The sequence below is a fragment of the Musca autumnalis genome, unplaced genomic scaffold, assembly GCF_047663935.1.
Source record: "Musca autumnalis isolate F117 unplaced genomic scaffold, ASM4766393v1 scaffold_2, whole genome shotgun sequence".
In the NCBI taxonomy this organism is placed as follows: Eukaryota; Metazoa; Arthropoda; class Insecta; order Diptera; family Muscidae; genus Musca; species Musca autumnalis.
Genome location: NW_027411755.1, coordinates 34,223,932 through 34,244,492, shown reverse-complemented (window position 1 = coordinate 34,244,492; position 20,561 = coordinate 34,223,932). Strand labels below are relative to the sequence as shown.

Genomic DNA, 20,561 nt, shown 5'->3' with positions numbered 1-20,561 from the left:
AGGCGACTAATAGAGGCTCGTGGATTTTTACAAATATTTTTAGGCGACTAATAGAGGCTCGTGGATTTTTACAAATATTTTTAGGCTACTAATAGAGGCTCAAGGATTTTTACAAATATTTTTAGGCGACTAATAGAGGCTCGTGGATTTTTAAAAATATTTTTAGGCTCGTGGATTTTTAAAAATATTTTTAGGCGACTAATAGAGGCTCGTGGATTTTTAAAAATATTTTTAGGCGACTAATAGAGGCTCGTGGTATTTTAAAAATATTTTTAGGCGACTAATAGAGGCTCGTGGATTTTTAAAAATATTTTTAGGCGACTAATAGAGGCTCGTGGATTTTTAAAAATATTTTTAGGCGACTAATAGAGGCTCGTGGATTTTTAAAAATATTTTTAGGCGACTAATAGAGGCTCGTGGATTTTTAAAAATATTTTTAGGCGACTAATAGAGGCTCGTGGATTTTTAAAAATATTTTTAGGCGACTAATAGAGGCTCGTAGATTTTTAAAAATATTTTTAGGCGACTAATAGAGGCTCGTGGATTTTTAAAAATATTTTTAGGCGACTAATAGAGGCTCGTGGATTTTTAAAAATATTTTTAGGCGACTAATAGAGGCTCGTGGATTTTTAAAAATATTTTTAGGCGACTAATAGAGGCTCGTGGATTTTTAAAAATATTTTTAGGCGACTAATAGAGGCTCGTGGATTTTTAAAAATATTTTTAGGCGACTAATAGAGGCTCGTGGATTTTTAAAAATATTTTTAGGCGACTAATAGAGGCTCGTGGATTTTTAAAAATATTTTTAGGCGACTAATAGAGGCTCGTGGATTTTTAAAAATATTTTTAGGCGACTAATAGAGGCTCGTGGATTTTTAAAAATATTTTTAGGCGACTAATAGAGGCTCGTGGATTTTTAAAAATATTTTTAGGCGACTAATAGAGGCTCGTGGATTTTTAAAAATATTTTTAGGCGACTAATTGGGTCTCATGGATTTTTAAAATTATTTTTAGGCGACTTATAGAGGCTCGTGGATTTTTAAAAATATTTTTAGGCGACTAATAGAGGCTCGTGGATTTTTAAAAATATTTTTAGGCGACTAATAGAGGCTCGTGGATTTTTAAAAATATTTTTAGGCGACTAATAGAGGCTCGTGGATTTTTAAAAATATTTTTAGGCGACTAATAGAGGCTCGTGGATTTTTAAAAATATTTTTAGGCGACTAATAGAGGCTCGTGGATTTTTAAAAATATTTTTAGGCGACTAATAGAGGCTCGTGGATTTTTAAAAATATTTTTAGGCGACTAATAGAGGCTCGTGGATTTTTAAAAATATTTTTAGGCGACTAATAGAGGCTCGTGGATTTTTAAAAATATTTTTAGGCGACTAATTGGGTCTCATGGATTTTTAAAATTATTTTTAGGCGACTTATAGAGTCTCGTGGATTCACAATGTTCGACCAGTCAACAACTATAACATCATTTTTTATTTATTTTTTATCAGAAGCATTTTGTTAAGTAGCTGTTGTTATTATTGGCGTTGTCGACATTGTGGCTACTCGGTTACTCTAACTGATGGGGAGATCACCGATCATAGGTTAGGGGGATCATTGTGTGTTATTTGTATATTCGTTAGCTGCATTGTAATGACACAAATGCATACAAATTTGTGAGCAGACAATGTGACGCAGAGATTAAACGCATTAACAACATCATTATCATCAAAATCAACGCTCATAACAGACTGGGAACTGTTTTTTTTATTTTTCTACAGATTTTGGAGACATTTCGGTGAGAGTCGACAGAACATTTATGTTCTACAACAAACACAATGAAATGTATGAACACAAAAAAAAACGAAAATTACACACATTTCACATGAATTTCAATTTCAGTTCAACGGCAAAAATTTCATTCTAGAGATCAGTTCGAGCTATACAACGACAACGTTTAAACGTGCCTTAACGCAAAGTAACGAAACATAACAAACAGAGGTTTTGCGGAAAACGGAAACTGGAGAAAAATATGTTCTAAAAGTGAAAGTGCCAGACAAAGTGGAAGTCATGGAATAGAAAATAAAAATAATAATTTCAAAATAAAAGCAACTCCCTCAACCATGACACCCTTTATGAAGTGTTTAAAAATATTATTGATCACAAATTTACTTGTCACTTGCATTGTGGCAAAGGCCAATGATAATGGTTTGAAAATTAACACAGATTTAACAGCTGGCATTATTGGAGATGTTAGTGCCGATAACACCAAACAAATTTTAGGTGATTCCATTAATCCGTCATCATCAAATCATAGTCAACATGTTGTTGTTACAAATCAACATGTTTCACCAACAGGTGTCCCGTCATCATTGGAAGATAAACACATTTGCACACGCGAAGAAGAATATGTGGAACAAATACGCTCACCCTCAATGCAACCGGTGAAAATTCGCACCGCCACCTGGTGTTTAGAATTTCCACCACGCTGTTCTAATTATCAAACGGAAATGCGAGAAATTGTCAAAGTGCAGGTGGGTGAAAAAGATATGTAATAATTATAATTTACAACAAAATAATAAAACAAATTGTGCCGAACATAAAAGGAAAAATACACAATAACAATAAAAAATATTCTACATGAATATGACTTCAAAGAATCAGCAAATAATAAAAAAATAAAATTGTTTATGAAAATGGGAAAGTTCCGAAAAATCAGCTTATATATTATTGGCACCAGTCTAGTATTTCTTTCAAAAATATACTGTTGGGTGTTATAAAAATTTGCCTTTGCCAAGCTGTGAAATTATCAAAAAAATCTTTCTTCCATTCCTCCACTTTTACATGTTTATGTTTTTAATATATTGTGATGCTGATATAGAAACAGATATAGAACCACTGCCAACATTTTTAAGGTAACCTTGTGCAAACAATTTGTTTTTTTGAAAGTACAGACAAAAACGACAAAAACTCTAATTGGGTTTTGTTGTGTCAAATCCAGCTTGGATTTTATGGCACCATTTAAACATTGTTAAATATTGACTGTTTAAAGCATATCGGGGCTATATCTCAGAAACCAATGTGAATCTTTTTCTGACCTCTGAAGCAAATTTGTAGATAAGGGCAGGAATAATATATTTGGAGAAATAATGAACTCGAATAACAACATTTATTGCGTTAAATTTTATAACATATCTAAAAATTCCATAAATTGTATACATTTCGCACTATATCTCCAAAACTGTTTTGTTTTTCAAATGTTTTCTTTTCGAAAAATATTCCCTAGAATGTAATACACAACTCTTCGGAACATGCCCTTGTTGTAGAATATTTTTCAACGAAAATTTAATAAAAAATATTTTGAAATCCCAAATGCGAGAATAAACTTGTCATGTGAACAGTGTTTGAAATATCTGTCGAAAATGATATGATATAAAATACCGCTGAACCAACATGAAGTAAGCATTTTTGAGTTTCAGAATGTTCTGAAGAATTGCTGTGAAATATTTTGAAGATTTTTACAAAAGGTTGCCTGGCTCAACTCTCAATAGTTTAGCATATACAGACGAGAATTATGTAAAATTTACTATATTCTATCGACTTTGATGCCCTAGATAGAGGTTTTTCTTGTGTGGTCTGTTCAATAAGAATGTTCTACTGCTTTAGGGCTATAATATTGCTAAAGATAGTAATGCCAAATTCCCATTCGATTCTGAAATAAAGGCCCGATAAATGCAAAAACATGTAGTTTAGATGAGGCCATAAAATCCGAACTGAATCTGACAGGACAAACCCAACTAGGTTTTTTGTAGTCTCATTTAAAGTGAAAATAAGATCTTTTAAGCTCCTAAAATCTAATGGAAAAACGTCAGAATTCCAATTTAATTCCAGGAAGTATGGAATGCAGAAGCCACAGAAATAAAAAAAATAACTTTTTTTATTTTTGACGACCCATAGAAATGGTTGCAAACTAACCTAAATCAAATGCCTTTAAGTAGGTGCGGAGCCAACAATGACTCTGATGTGGAGTGGAAGCAACAAATAAGTTTTGACAATACAGTCGAAATCGCTTATAACGTCGGTCAAGGGACCGACCAAAATCGGACGCTATAAGCGATAGTCGTTATAAACGATATTTATAAAAGAGTTGAAATTATATTATGTATAGTGACTTTTGGGTATAAATACATTGTTTTACTAAGGAAATAAAATCAATTCATTTTTTTACTTTTTCATTCTATATACATTTGTAGAAATTACTTAAAAACAAAGTATTAAAAATAAAGATATTAAATTCATTCCTTAGCAGATATGTTACGTTAATATAGGATGTGGCTTTATTTAAAATAATCTGTTATTTTAGTTAGGGCTTTTGAATTCCAACATAAGTTTTAAATTTAACTCAGATAATGGACATTTGCCGATTCTGGCAATGCGATTTTAATGAATTTATTACACCTTCGTTCATGGGTTATAAAACAGATGTGACATTGGGTGGCAAAAATTCTAGCCTACATGTGAGTCGTAATTCAGTTGTCCAAACCCGTCTTCGAACATGTTGTGCATATGTTTGAAATTTTGTAGTTGTTTGAGCTTGAAAAAACTATACATACAAGAAAACATTGAGCGACATTTTTCTTCTTCGTATGGTTTGACGTTATAACCGATAGCAAAATTAAAATATTTCACAAAAATCGACGTTACAACCGATATGACGTTATAAGCGATGACGTTATAGGCGATATTTATTTGTGTGAAATATAAAGGGCAGAAATTCGGGACTTTAGGATATCGTCGTTATAAGCGATTTCGACTGTATTCTTAGATATAACCATTACCATTATTTATTTATAGGCTTCTTTCCATGTGTGACTCCATCAACCACCAAAATTTATTCGATTAAAGTTCCTACCTGTAAATTAATTACAAAAAAAAAAATGAAAAATGAGATCCATTCTCGACTTTTGCCGTATCTCCATTATTTGATCACCTACGCCAACATAATTTATATCAATGTAAAGGATATCTTTTTTTCTTCCATCGATGAGCCTTCCTATTGGAATACTCCTTCTAGAAGCGGAAATATTCACATAAGAATAAAATGTTGAATTTTCTCCAAATAAGTTTTTTGCCCATACCGACCAATAAATATTATCCGACCATCACAAAAATCAATAGTTTCTTCTCTCTGTGAAACTCGGATTCAATTCGTTTTCTTCGCAGATGTTTTCTATCAGTTGGGAATCCGGAATACAAAGTAACTCCCACTTCAGTATGAACATGTAGCAAAATAATTTAATCGGACGGTATCGTTTTAAGCTTTTTCTACCAAAACAAAGACGAATATATTTACACCTTTCCGAATTTGACTTAGGTGTCCAATGAGACCCGAAATACCAAATTACGGTAATTGCTGGCCGATAATTGTGTTTGTATTTTGTTGTGTTATTGAAAGTTGACCATACTCGGTGACAGAACACCGTAGCGTGATATTTATTGTTGTCTCATTAAGAACGAAGTTCATAATTTATGAACGTTTTTAATTAATTGAGCAAACATTACCTAAGGATTTTGTATTGAAAAGTGAATTCTAGTGAAATCGGATAATTTTGATTTACTCTTAGAGGTAAAGTTGTAGATCTTTATATTCAAGGTCAAAATCACCGAGGTCAAATTAAACAAGTAGGAAAAGCGTTAAGTTAGGTCGGGCCGAACTTTTTATACCCTCCATCACAAATTTCAGCCATTTCGGTGGATTAATGTGGCCACAACCTTCAAAATACCTAAAATCGGAAGGTACTGTTCTACGGGGGCTATATGATGGCGTGCACCTATACCTACGAATTTCTGGGGGAAAGTTTTATACCCCAAACGAAGACTAAATACCAAATTTCATGATAATGAGGCCAAAACCTTCAAAATACCGAAAATCGGGAGATATCGTCCTATGGGGGCTATATCAAAACGAGGAACTATATAAACATTTTATGGTAGAAATGTTTCTTAGCCTCTGGAAATGCAAAATACAAAGTTACAACCGATTCTGTTGTCAAATGGGACTAATACATTCAAAATATATTAAAATGACGCGTACTTTATATGGGGCGTTATATGGGGGTAATACCAAAACGTGGACCTATATAAACCAACTTTGGTAGGAATGTTTTTTGGCCTCTGAAGACACAAAATACCAAATTGCAACCAATTCGGTGGTAAAATGGGACAAATATCTTAAAAATTCCTTAAAACGATGACGCGTCACGCGTCATTTTGTATGGGGGCTATACGAAAGCGTGGACCTACATAGCCCGCTTTCAATACCAAAAGTCCTACGTACATTTAATAGATTTTCCCAAAATTTCATCCACCTACGTCCGTTCGGACGCTAGAGTGATTTCCACAGACGGACGGACATGGCTATATCGATGTAGAATTGCACGCTGATCAAGAATATATATAGTTTGTGGGGTTTACAATGATTATTTCGAGTAGTTACAAACGTAGTGACAAACTTAATATACCCCCATCCTATGGTGGAGGGTATAAAAAGACGTTCCAAATTCAAGAAAACAATCAACTACAAATATGTTCCTAAGGTCTCAGTACGTAGCTGCGGTGACAGAATATGTTTAATTTTGCCCGTATGGCACAGTGTAAAGTAAAAAACCTTTGAAATACAAAATCGTACTGTAAGGTCTTATTGTGTTATATTTAATCGTAAACCTATACGTACAATTCTTTGCAGGAATGTTTTATACCACTAGCGAAGATTTTAAAACAAATTTAAGGAATTTCGGTTCGTTACAAACATCCTAAGAATAAATTTAACTTCTGTATTTACTTATATGGTTCCATCTAAAATGATGAGAGATCTATCCGGACAAACGGAATGACAAAGTTAGTATTTTATGGTGGAACGCTTCCTTTGTCTACCACCTCATAAATAATACAAGTAAAACCAATGTTAAGCTCGGCCGAACAGGCATTCGGATATAATTAAATAGACATAGAAATTAATATATCCACCATTCTATACAGATAATGCTCGTAATTTCTCTTAAAGTACCACATGTTATTTCTTTGAAGTCCAACATGTGATTTCAAGGACCAGTGAGTCTTCTATGAGATGACAGTAAATATTCTAGAAAATCTTCCCCAAGAATATGTGGGACATGAAAACATTATTCCAAAGTGTTTTATAAACAATCAATTAACCCAAAAATGTTTCCCTTATGCATTTCGTAATCAAATAGAGATTAAAAGGATTGTATTTAAATTATGGTCCTTTAACTGATTTAGAAATCGTTGTTTTTAAAAACTATTGATAAGTGTGGCCGGAGTCGAACTTTTTTCACGACTCTGGCTCCGGCAAAAAGTCTAAAATATAAAACTACTAGCAAAATACCCGCTACTTCATATGCGGAAAGGGAATAATATACAATACAATACAATTTCTCGGATAATATTTTAACAGGTCTGTCTAATATCGTTGCTTACTCTTATTCTAAAATAATATTAAAACGGGTTCTCCTCGCTCGTTTAGAAGTATATTCTCTTTTTCACAATCCTCTAGGAGTCCTCGAATTTTTATTCCTAGAATTTGTAAAAACTATTACGCTAGTTTCGTCAGGGTAGCGCGAGGTTCCAATGCACTGCCTCTTGAACTACGGATTTTCTCTTATAGTAATATTGCTTTTCGCTTGAAAATTTTGAGTCATTTCCTACATTCCTTCGATTAAAAGGTGTACTTCTGTACACCTTTTCTATCACTTACTGGAGACATTTGTAGTGGTTTAATGAAATGTTGTATATTGGTTTATGGCTGGGGAGCCAACATAACATAGATTCTAAACTTTAACTGCCTGTTCATGTATGTCGCACGGAAACCTGTAAAGGAAAGCAGTCACTCACTTCCGTCTAAAAATGCGTTCATGTATTTCGCAAACTATCGTGCGAGTGCCGTTACGTATCCTATGCGAAATACTACTAATTTGAACGCACATTTGTACAACTATGTTCCATAAATGAGAGCCAAATGAGAAATGAAAACAAAATCCACATATACATACAAACATTGGAATATGTGTGATTTGTTTTGTTTGAAAAATAAAATGTGTCGGTATATTATTTGATTGAATTCTTCAAAATAATGAAAGAAACCACCATTAAAACGTGCCTAAAAAAATTTTATTTTGTTTGAAGAATGTGTTGCATAAATTTGTTTTAAGATTTTTGATATTATTCTCGAATTTACGTTCTACACGGCAGCTACAAACCAAGTGAGTGATTTTGACATTCTCTTTCTATAAGAGACAGTCCTTTCGAAATACATAAACTCAAATTTAATGGAAAGGTGTACGTTTACGTGTTATTTCGTATGGCTTGTCGGTCGCATAGATTTTCGTTTTGAAGGCGTTTACATGAACAGAAAATGATTTTTTTCCACTTTCGAAGCGCAAAAAACCTTTCGGTTGACATACATGAACAGGCTGTAATTTTATTATTTTATAACTTTAACTCAGGTTATTTTGTATTAAGATACATATAATTGGCTTTTTTTTGGCTTTTGTATCATATATGAATTTGACATAAATAAATAAAAATAAAAAAATAAACTTTTTGGTGTAATAATAGTTGACCTTTGATTCCTTTAATTCCAAATTGCAGGTTTCCAGCTCTATCCGTTCACCTAAATCCAAATTGTATCCAATTTAGTACCATTTAGTACTTTCCGTACGCAAAAAGTACGATTTTCCAAAACTACCTCAATCCTATACTCCTACATATACTTATTTCCAAATTTCAGAATTCAATTTCTATCCGTTCAACCAAATCCAAATAGTACCAAATTCAGTACCTTTTAAGTTTGAATTTCCAAACATACCTCCATATCTCAATCCTATACTCCAACAGTAATCTTAATTCCAAAATACCAGCTCTTTCCCTTTACCCAAATCCAAAGTATACCAAATTTAGTACCATTTAGTACTTCTCGCACACATAAGTACGAAATTCAAAAAACTATCGCAATCCTACACTCCATTAGTAATCGTAATCCTCTATCCGTTAACCTAAAACCAAATTAGTACCACTTAGTACTTTTCGTACACAAGAAGTACGAATTTGCAAAAGTACCTCAATCCTATACTCCAACAGTAATTTTATTTCCTAATTTTAGAATTCTATCTCTATTAGAGATGGGCGCGTGCCTAAAAAATTAGGCACGAACATGCACGAACACGGACCAAAATTTTTACGCACATTCACGCACAAACACGGCGTTTTTCGAGAAGGCACGAACACGCAATATTCACGGCACGACACGCGTCCACCTCTAATCTCTATCCGTTCAATCAAATACAAATAGTACCAAATTTAGTACCTTTTAAGTAAGATTTTCCAAAAATACCCACATATCTCAATCCTACACTTTAACAGTAATCATTATTCCAAATTTCAGGTTTCCGTTTACCCAAATCCAAATCCAAATTGTACCAAATTTAGTACACTGTAGTACTTTTAGTACACATAAGTACGAATTTCCAAAGCTACCTCAATATCTCAATCCTACACTTCAACAGTAATCCTAATTCCACATTTTAGTTTTCCAGCTCTATCCGTTCACCCAAATCCAAATTGTACAACATTTAGTACCGTTTAGCACTTTTCGTACACATAAGTACGAATTTCCAAAGCTACCTCAATACCTCAATCCTAACCCTTACCAGTAATCCCAATTCCAAATTTAAGTTTGCAGTTCTATCCGTTTACCCAACTCCAAATTGTACCAAATTTAGTACCATTTAGTAATTTTCGTAGACATTAGTACGAATTTACAAAACCGAATTTACTACCCCCATATCTCAATCTTACACATCAACAATAATCTTAATTCCAAATTTCTGGTTTCCAGCTCTATTCGTTCACTCAAATCCAAATTGTACTAAAATTAGTACCATTTAGAACTTTTCGTACACATAAGTATAAATTTCTGAAACCACCCTCATATCTCAATCCTACATTTCAACAGTAATTTTAATTCTAAATTTCAGGCTTCTAGCTATATCCGTTCACCCAAATCCAAATTGTACTAAATTAAGTACTATTTAGTACTTCTCGTACACATAAGTACGAATTTCCCAACCCTGATTTCCATACCAAATTCAAAGATTCTAGTAATATCCGTTCAAAATATACAATTTGTACTAAATTTAGTAATTTTTAGTACTTTTCCTATACAAAGAGGCGATTTTCCAAAAACCCTTTGGTACATCTTTCTAACACGCCATCAGTGACCCTCATTCCAAATTTCACAATTCTACCTCTTCCCGTTTGTCTAATACAAAGGGTACCATATTTAGTACATTTTAGTACTTTTCGTACCCTTCTAGTTCGAATTTCCAAAAACGCAGCCTTATCTCACCCCTACACACCAACAACAGCCCACACTCAAAATTTCAAGCTTTCTTTAAATCAAAATAGAAAATTCGCGTTATTAAAAGTGCAAAAATCGATTTTCGGCCTAAAATTCTATCCAAATTATCTATAGTGAAAATGTACAACAAGTTCCACGAAGTTCCCTCACAAAAAAATTAAATATCTTCGCGTATGTACAGTTTAAATGCTGTTCGAAGGTAGTTTTGCAATTTTTACGGAAAGAACTTTTTGTGAGGCTGGAGGTCCGAAAGGAGTGGCCTTCCGGTACCTTCCTCACAAATGTTTAAAATTTTGAAATATGAATATTATGAGCATGACTACAAGAGTAAAGTGAAAGCCAATACTTCTGCTGTAAAGGCATTACGGTCTACTACTGTTCAAATAATTGTTCTATCTTAAGAACTTTTTTATAGTTGTTATATTGTGTTGGATTGGAGAAACAAGACAGTTGATGAACTAGAAAGGCGTGGTTCAAAGTCTCCTGGCCAACGGGTAAAAGCTTTACTTTTCCCTCGGCAAACTCAATAAATTATACTTTGAGCAAATTGTCATAATCTGGCTGTACATACCTTGGTACAAGGTATCGTAACTGTGTGACTTCTCTCACTTCGCAAGTCAGAGATCAGAATTACTGTAGAGGTCATTACTGATCATTATAAGTGGGAGGGAAGTGGATGAGACTGAAACAATCGACTTCTTTCTCTGTCCGTGTTCAAATCTGACATAAAATATGTACAGGCTGTTTGGTGCTCATGAGATTACATCTCTCTTATTTATCATCCATAGATTCTGCGGCCCTGTGCTATTTCTGCAGGAGCCTTAAATGGCTATAGGGCGGGTCATCCAAGATGTTATTACGTTCAACTAATCCTTCCAAGTCTGTTCTATTCACTCTCCTCCGTTTTCCTATCCCTTCCTGTTCCTCTCTCTTTTATTCTCTTTTCAAACTATCTACAGTGGACCGCTGGTCTTGAAATGAAGTGGCAGCTGATCCAAACCGATTTTAGGAATTTGCATTTTTACTTTTAAAATAAAAAGCCAATTGCCCAGGACCATCCCTCCAACGAGTAAAGAGCTAAATTATATGCTACCTTCTTTTTATCAACATGTCCGAAAGAAAAATAATTCTCGTAATTACAACTTAAAAACTTTTTAACAACTTCTTCACTTACTGCTATAGATTCATGCTAAAGACATAATTAAGATGAACAATAGTTTGCATCCTAGCAGGGTGATGATCACAGGCACTCAGTATTACAGTTTCATTGGCATTGAACTTCAGGTTTTATACAGGGATGTATGATATAATATTTTTAAAGAAATCGCTGTCAAAATTCACATTTTTATACCCTCCACCATAATATGGAGAGTATAATTACATTTGCCATTACGTTTGTAACACATCGAAATATTCATCGGAGACCCTATAAAGTATATATATTCTTGATCAGGGTAAAATTCTAAGTCGATATAACCATTTCCGTCTGTCCGTCCGTCTGTTGAAATCAAGACACAGCTCGCAATTTTTAAGATAGAGCTTTGTAATTTGGTATAGGAGTTTATATTACTCCTAGGATGTTTGGTATTGCAATAGCCACCATTGATATTGCCCCCATAGAACGTTCCTCCTGATTTTCGGGTTTTTGAAGGTTGGGGCATCAATTCCTCAGAAATGCCTGAAATTTGGTATTCAGTCTTCGATGGTGATATAAAAATTTTCCCCCAAACACTTTTCGGTACAGTCCTACGCCTTAGTTTAGTCCCCATAGAAGAGTACCTCCCGATTTTCGGTATTTTGAAGGTTGTGGTCACAATAATCCACTGAAATGGCTGAAATTTGTTATTTGGTCTTCATTTTGGGTATTATACGGTCCATGCCTTCATATAGCCCCCCTAGAACGTACCTCCTGATTTGGTATTCAGTCCTCGCTGGGGATATAAATTTCCCTCAAAAACTTGTCGGTACAGTCCCACACCTTATTATAGCCCCCATACAACGGTACCTTCCTATTTCCGGTATTTTGAAAGTGGTGGCCTCAATATTCTACCGAAATGGCTGAAATTTGGTATTTGGTCTTCATTTGGCGTATTAAACGTTCCATATAAAATTTGTCGGTATAGGTCCACGCCTTCATATGGCCCCCATAGAACGGACCACCCGGTATTTTGAATGTTTTAGCCTTATTATCACACCGAAATGGCTGAAATTTGGTACTTAGTCTTCGTTGGGGTATACAACTTTCCCCCCAAAAACTTGTCGGTACAGGTCCACGCCTTCATATAGCCCCCATAGAAACGTATCTCCCGATTTTCGGTATTTTTAAGGTTGCGGCTACAGCAACACATCGAAATGGTTGAAATTTGGTATTTAGTCTTTGTTGGAGGTAAAAGCCTTTTTGACTGAAATTCGTCGAAATAGGTCCACGTTTCGATATAGCCCCCATAGAATAATACCTCACGATTCTCGTAATTCTGAAGGTTGTGACATCAATATCCCACCGAAAGATTGAAATTTTGTATTTAGTCTTCCATGGGATTATAAAACATAAAAGCATACTTCTTGATTTTCCGAATTTCGGTATTTTGAAGGTTAGCTACATGTTTTACCGAACTTCCTGAAAGGAAAGGAAACTAATGGTTAAACGGTTAGTCTTATCGAAATGGGACTAGAGAAAATCTTATAGCTCTGAAAATTCTCTAAAATATTTTTTTTTGTAATTTGTTCCTAGGTTGTACCATTTTTGAGATATATAAGTTTAAGTTGGGAAATTGAGTCGTGACATTGTATTCTAAGGAGACGATACAATCAGTGAATTGTCCCAATTTGAACTTCAATATATCAAAAATGGTAAAACCTAAGAAAATATCGTAAAGGCCAATCTTAAAGAAAATTTTCACAGATACAATATTTTTTCTAATCCCATTTGATAGGACTTGCGGTATCCCAGCAAAATCCTAAACATAAAAAAACCTAAAAATTTGAACTTTGTCCACGATTTTTTTTTTGTTTTTTTTTTATCATTCCCAGGTGTAAGCTCCTTTCATTTATTCAATTGCATCGTGATTATTTTATCCATAGACGCACGCAGAAAAATATATGTTAGAAATGTGTTTGGATCCAAACAAATATTTGTTTGGGACTGATTGCAAACAAATATATGTTTGGATCCAAACATAATTTGTCTGTGTCCAAACAAATATATGTTTGCAACATTTTGCAACATTTCAATTTAATATGTTTGGGTACCAACATATTTTTTAGGTTAGAACATATTTTTTGTGGGTGGAGAGGATTTTGGTCAAAGAGAGTAACAACAGGGCTCTCGCAGCTGCGGAATGCCTTATTAACAAACCACACACACACAACAACTACCGCTGTCGCTACAATTGTTGTTAGTTAACTGACAAACCGACAAACCAAACAACAACAGTGCGTTTGGTGTCGAAAAAACAGAGTTTGTACAGTCAAATAATTCGCAACTACAAATTTGTAATTTCTTTAATCTTCCTTCTTAATTTAGTTTGGCTTGAGGTCAGGGCAATAAAAACAATTTATTTTTTTGTTTTTATATCTTTTTTATTTTCCAATATTTCGATCGACGTCGTCGATCATCATCAGGGATTATAATTTCTTTTTGTTCTCGAAAAACAGACTTTACTTCCACATCGATTCACAGGTATTTTCCGTATGAATCGATGTGGAATTAAAGTCTGTTTTTCGAGAACAAAAAGAAATTATAATCCCTGATGACGATTGACGACGTTGATCGAAATATTGGAAAATAAAAAAGATATAAAAACAAAAAAAAAAATATATAAATTGTTTTTATTGCCCTGACCTCAAGCCAAACTAAATTAAGAAGGAAGACTAAGTCCAAAGGTCAACTAAAGCCATACAAAAAAAAAAAAGTAATTTCTTTAATATAAAGGCAACATCTAATATCTAAACCTAGCGCTGATTGACTCAACATGTATGTACATATGATTCATATTGTTCTGTATGCTTACAAGACGATAACAACTACAGTGAAAAGGTAATTTACAATATTACAAAATAAAAGAATTAATAAATAAAAAGAACTAATAAATAAATAAAATTAAACTAATTAAAAAATAAACTAAAAAATCTCTCAGAAAAACAGTTTTTTTGCTTTATGAAAGGCGTTGTTATGTTTGGGACTGCTTGCAAACAAATATATGTTTGCTGCAAAATATGTTTGGGACATATGTTAGAGAGGCCATTTTTTCTGTGTGCGGAAATTTCTAGTAATGTATGTTCCACGTTGTTCAGAAATCTGTTAAATGGTTTGGATTGTTATTATTTCCAGCAGCCAAATCTTCCTGACGTTGAAAAAAATTGAAAAATACGAAAAGCGAAAATCTACGATTACATTCATGTCTATTGAGATATGGGAATAAATTCTTCAAAATATTTGTTCTTGTGAGTTAATTTTACATAAATTCTATCCCAAAATGTTTTAGAATACAGCGCAGTCTATCGAGCAAATCTCGAAAAATACAGCGAATTAGGGAAGTGCATTACAGAAGGTCTATACCAAAATATGGACCAACCACATTAATTTTGTTATATTGTTATTGTTGGCTCTTTATTGCTTTATCTCCCTATGTAATGCTTTTTTTCCACAATGCCCAAGTGGTTTTTACTTTCTTTCCCCAAAAATGCATTATTTTGTTACATTTCAAAATAAATTTTAAAACCCTTAAACGAAACTAAATACCACTCTTTTGGAGAAAAAATCTTCTATTGGAATTTTCGCTTCATTCACTTTATTTTAGAAATACCACATATTTTCGATGCGTGGACCACCCTGTGCCATTAACACATTCTCAATTCTCAGAAGAGATTTCAAACAGATTTTCAACACACGGTTAACGTATTTTAAAAATAAATACCTACCACACAAAAATGTCTAAGCCAATCATTTCCCAAGAGATTGAAACGAATGACGACTGTTTTTTAATTGACCACAAGTCACGTTTTGTCTCCTTCGCTTGTCTTGTTTTTTGGTTTTTGTTTTCGTTTTGTCAAACATCTGAAAACAAGAGAACGCATTTGGGTGTCAACTCCTTCAATTTTCCCAAGGCGTTAAATTAACGTTCAAACTAGACGACAGTATTGCGGAACATGTTGTTCCGGCCAAAATGTAAGAGTGTTACGATTTCTAACCTTAAATGGAGTAGTTTGGGCTTATCAACGTTTTTTTTTTTGTTGTTTTTGCAAATGGTAACGCAACAATTCTTAAAATATTTGCTGTATGAACAGCAGATCTGAAGAAAAAACATAAAAATTTAATCAAAAATTCATTAGATTGCAATTATGTTCGATTTGAAACGACAAACAATTTCAACAAACTGCCATTAAATTCATATCAAAATACTTGCAGTTGGCTGGTTGGCAGGCATATCTGGTGAATGTTGTTTCAACTTATAAAGAGTGGACGATATCTAAAACAATGTTTCCAATTGATCAGACACAAGATGAAGTAATCAGAATTAATACAAATGAATTCATCTTGGGGTGTGGAGTGGTCGGATAGTAAGTCGCTCTACAAAGTTCATTGCAGAAAGATGATTCCAGTGGCTGTACGATGTGGAAGTTTAAAAAAAATTGCGAAAAGATCAGTCGGCTTTTCTGGTAGCAAAATACCCTCAGAATAAAACTACAAAAAATTAAATACAGAAGTAGTGGACATAAATAACTTCGGAACATATGCCTAGTCGGGACGGGGCCGACTATGTTATACCCTACACCACTACCCCTGTGCATAAGCTTTTCACTGGTAAACATTTTTAGAGAGCCTTTATACCAAATTACTTAGGTAGGGCTAACTGCACCAAATAATTAATAATTTTATATTTGACTACTGTCGATTGATTGAAAGCTTTGCAGAAGAGAAAAAGAAGAGAGGCATAGGTATTTGTCATTACAAAAAACACTTCAAAATTGGGTAGTTTATTTTATCATATTTTACCATCAATACACAGATATCCGCCGTGGAAATAAAATTCCACAAATTATAAATAGGCCTTTGTCTATATCACAAATATTTGACCACTTTCGTAACACAATTGGGATCAATTTAAACCTCAGAATGTTATGATTGGTGTTTTGTTGAAATGCACCTAACCCCAGCTACGATATTCGTCATTACAATTCTAGTAAAAAATTGTACGCCAACCTACTTTGCATCTTTGTAAAGGTGGACTTTTCTACTTCCATTGACAGGCTTTGCTTTTGGAATACCCCTACTAGTAGAAGAGTAGATATTTTCATATTTGTCACATCCGATGCCTGCATAATATCTGACCATCACCAAAATTAATAGCCTTCCTCCTCTCTGGGACACCATCAGCCCCCAAAATTTCGTGAAAATTCGATCAAAATTTCGAATTGTAGCGTGACTACAAAAACTTTGCATCTAAACGTAAACGTTTCTTCGTTTATTGAGAGGTTTTGCTTTTGAAATACCCCTAATAGAATCGGATATTTTTTCATAGAACTAAACGTTGAAAAATTTATGTAGGGTATAAAAATGGAAAAGTGGGATGTACGCCAACCTCTCTAGCATTACTGTTAGGGTAATATTTTATTCTTCCATTGACAGGCTTTGCTTTTGAAATACCCCTACTAGCAGCATAAGAGTAAAACTTTGAATTTTTCTCCACATTAGTTTTTGCCCATTCCGAACCCTGAATATTATACAACCATCACCAAACTCAATAGGATTGTTACTCTCTAGGACCCCCATTAACCACAAAAATTTCGTGACGACCCGATCAAAATTGCGAACTGGAAAAATGTGATGAATTGACGACTTTTGCGATATCTCCGTTGTGTGACCACCTACGTCAACCCACTTTGCATCAATGTAAGGCTGATCTTTTCTTCTTCCATCGACGGACTTTCCTTTTGGGATACTCCTATCAGAAGCGTAGGTATTAATATAATAATGAAACGTTGAATTTTCTCCACACAAGTTTTTGCCATTTCAACCCATGAATATTATCCGACCATCACCAAAATCAAAATCCTCTCTGGGACCCCCATTAAACCTCAAAATGTCGTGGTGATCTGATGAAAATTGCAACCTGTAGCGTGATTATAAAAAGAAAAATGAGATGTATTACCGACTATTGCGATATCTCCGTCGTTTGACCACCTAAGCCAACCTACTTTGCATCATTGTAAAGATGAGATTTTTCATTGCCAGGTTTTGCTCTTTGTATATCCCTTATATAAACGGATATATTCACATAAGAATAAAACCTTAAATTTTTCTCAAAATAAGTTTTTTTCCAATTCCGAGCCCTGAATACTATCCGACCATCACCAAAATCAAAATACCTCTTGCCATCCGGGATCCCCATCAGAACCCATGAATATTATCCGACCAAAATTAAAATCCTCTCTGGAACCCCCGTTAACCTTCAACATTTCGTGACGATCCGATCAAAGTTATCGTGTACACCATTTTACAGAAAAATTTTGAACTTTTGTGGGGGAGGTACCCAAAAGATATGACCCATCTTCAAACTTAAACTGAGTTTGAGCAAAATATTACGAAGTGCAAAATTTGGTTCGAATCGGTTGATCCGTTCGAGTGGTATCATGCGCACCAGCCAGCCAGATAGACAGACGGACAAGGCTAAATCAATTTAAAAATGCCTGAAAAAAATTGAGGGTATAAAAAATTACCGTTGAAATACAGAACACAACGAGTATCCGCAGTAAAAATCTGTGAGTAAAAATCTGTGTCTTATCTATAAGAAGACCTGTGTGCCACAGTAAGAAATTCCGTGGTCCTCTATAATAAGGTCACTAGTCTTCTATAGGAAGACCTCTGTTCTCCTATAAAAAGGCATGTGGTCTTCTATAAGAGATCATGTGGTCTTCTATATGAAGACCTGTGGCCTTTATAAGAAGGCTTGAGATGTTTTATAAAAATAAATTTGGTCTACTATAAGAAGGCCTGAGGACTCATATAGTAAGACCAGTGGTCTCCTATAAGAAGTTCGTGGTCTTCTATAGGAACATCTGTGGTCATCTATAAGAATATTACTTGTGGTCTTCTAGAAGTCCTGTGGTCTTCTTTGAGGTGTTGTGTTTAAGAAGGCCTACGGTCGTCAATAGGAAAACATGTGGTCTTCTATAGGAAGACCTGTTGTCTTCTATGGATCTGTGGTCTTGTATAAGGTGTTGGCTTTTATAAGAAAGCTTCTATAGGAAAACCTGTGGTTTCTAGAGGAAGACCTGTGGTTTCTATAAGAAAATCTATGGTTATCTATTAGAAGACCGGTGGTTCTCTATAAGAAGGCCTGTTGTCTTCTATAAGAAGGCTTGTTGTTTTCTAAAAAGAAGACCTATGGTCTTCTGAAATAAGGCTTGTGCTCTTTTATAAGAAGACTTGTGGCATTCTATAAGAAGCTATGTGGTCTTGATGAGTGGGTTTAGCAAGACAGTTAAAAAGAAGCAGCAGATTTCCTAGTTCTAATTACAACTGCACCATACGAATCTAATTATACTAAAACCCATCGTGCCTTGGATGCTAGCGTTCTTCCGCTCCAATGTATGGGGGGATTTTCTCTATATCTTTGTACTGCCAATGCAGCTGCATTCTTGTGAAAGCTATGCAAGTTTGGCTGACAACTAGAGATTCCAGTTGGTACCTTTGGCTATATCTAGATCTACAACTGATGTGCCTGGATGGGGGTACCCCCATTTCCAAAAGATTCTTGCAGGGATAAATATGACTATAACATCCAATCATGTGCTGATGCATCGAAAAAACAACTTCGTCTTCGCATGAAGATGGTCACGGCACCCTGTTGCATTCCTCAGAGCGGCATTCTGGCAGGTTTGAATATTCCACTGCATAGCACTACCATTTGCCTATCACACTGCTGCCGCATAGGTTACCACAGAACGGTCTATTGCTTTATAAGAGGCCAACAGAGAGTCTTGTTAGCTCCCAAGTGCTGCAGACGAGAAGAGGATCTTGTGAGAACGTTTTTCCTACATTTGATCTTGTCGCAAATAGCAGTGGTCCGCGCGTTCAAACATGCAATCGAAAGTCACCTCTAATATTTTGGGTGTAGTTAGTAGTAGGAATCAGGACAACATCGAACAATATGTTTAGGGGGATCCTAATTTTAGCTGTCCAGGTAGTGAAGATACTATTCATAGTAGACAGTAGAATTAACGGCATTTTTTTATATTCCTCAAATGGAAGAACTGCACTAAATCAGCAATGTGGATTTTTAACGTATAACATTGTATGTCAGGGATGCAGGGACGCGACCCTAAGATAGTACAATCCGTATATATTATGAGCTCTATGCCGTCTGCATGGTGTGGAATTTTAGAAAGGAAAAGATTAAATAGTTTCGGTGATATCAGACCGGCTTGTGGAACTCCCTGTTTCATTCTACGTGTCTTCGACTTCCCATTTTTGAATTCTACAAATGACTGCTGTCTACATACATTTATGGTAGATTAACCAACGTTTCAAACATGAATGTAGGAAAGTCTTCTCTACGGTTGACGGTATCAAAGGCATGCGATAGGTCTAGAGACATCATAACTATTCGGTCGCACGGCCTGTTCTGGTTCAGACTCCGACTTAGTTTTGAATTTCACAAACGACTCGCCACCACCCTTATGGTAGATTACACTGTGCAACAAAATGGAGCTCAAAGTCTGGGGGGGGTGGAAAATTCCTATTGGAGATGAAAGCCCTTGATGAGTATATACAGAACCCCGAAGGACAGATTCGCCATGAGTCGAACTTTCGCGATATGGCGTGATGAATATTTTGCTGGAGACCCTAAAAGCCATCTGGAATCAGCGTTATATCTTTGTTCGCTGTTGTTTAAGCTTATATTTAAGATGACATGTCTTCAGTCAAATCAAATGAGGATTTTTTTCGTAGAACATTTCGACCTTCTAACTCGCTTCCTTCAATGTCCTTTTCGTCCTTTATTTCAAGAACCGCAATGAAAGTGGCACAAGATGACATTTTTCAGCTTCGGAATATTCTACGAAAATGTCGCTCGAAGATTTTAGCTACGGTTCCCAAAGACATAAAATCGATAAAATCTTGTTTAAGCGGT

General features: G+C 34.8%; 1 protein-coding gene across 3 annotated transcripts in view; it reads left to right on the top strand.

The window, feature by feature from the left end:
- Window positions 1–1,775: 1,775 nt before the first annotated feature.
- Window positions 1,776–20,561, top strand: part of NimA (Nimrod A) — a 90,466-nt gene continuing 71,680 nt past the window's right edge. The window contains exons 1-2 of one of the 3 annotated variants that reach the window (XM_073967515.1): window positions 1,776–1,791; window positions 1,896–2,527. In XM_073967515.1, the coding sequence (XP_073823616.1) occupies window positions 2,117–2,527 (411 nt within the window). In that variant the 5' untranslated portion in view covers window positions 1,776–1,791; window positions 1,896–2,116. Of the gene's footprint in view, window positions 1,792–1,894; window positions 2,528–20,561 lie in introns of those variants that run through there. The other 2 variants (XM_073967516.1, XM_073967514.1) reach the window with 2 other exon arrangements.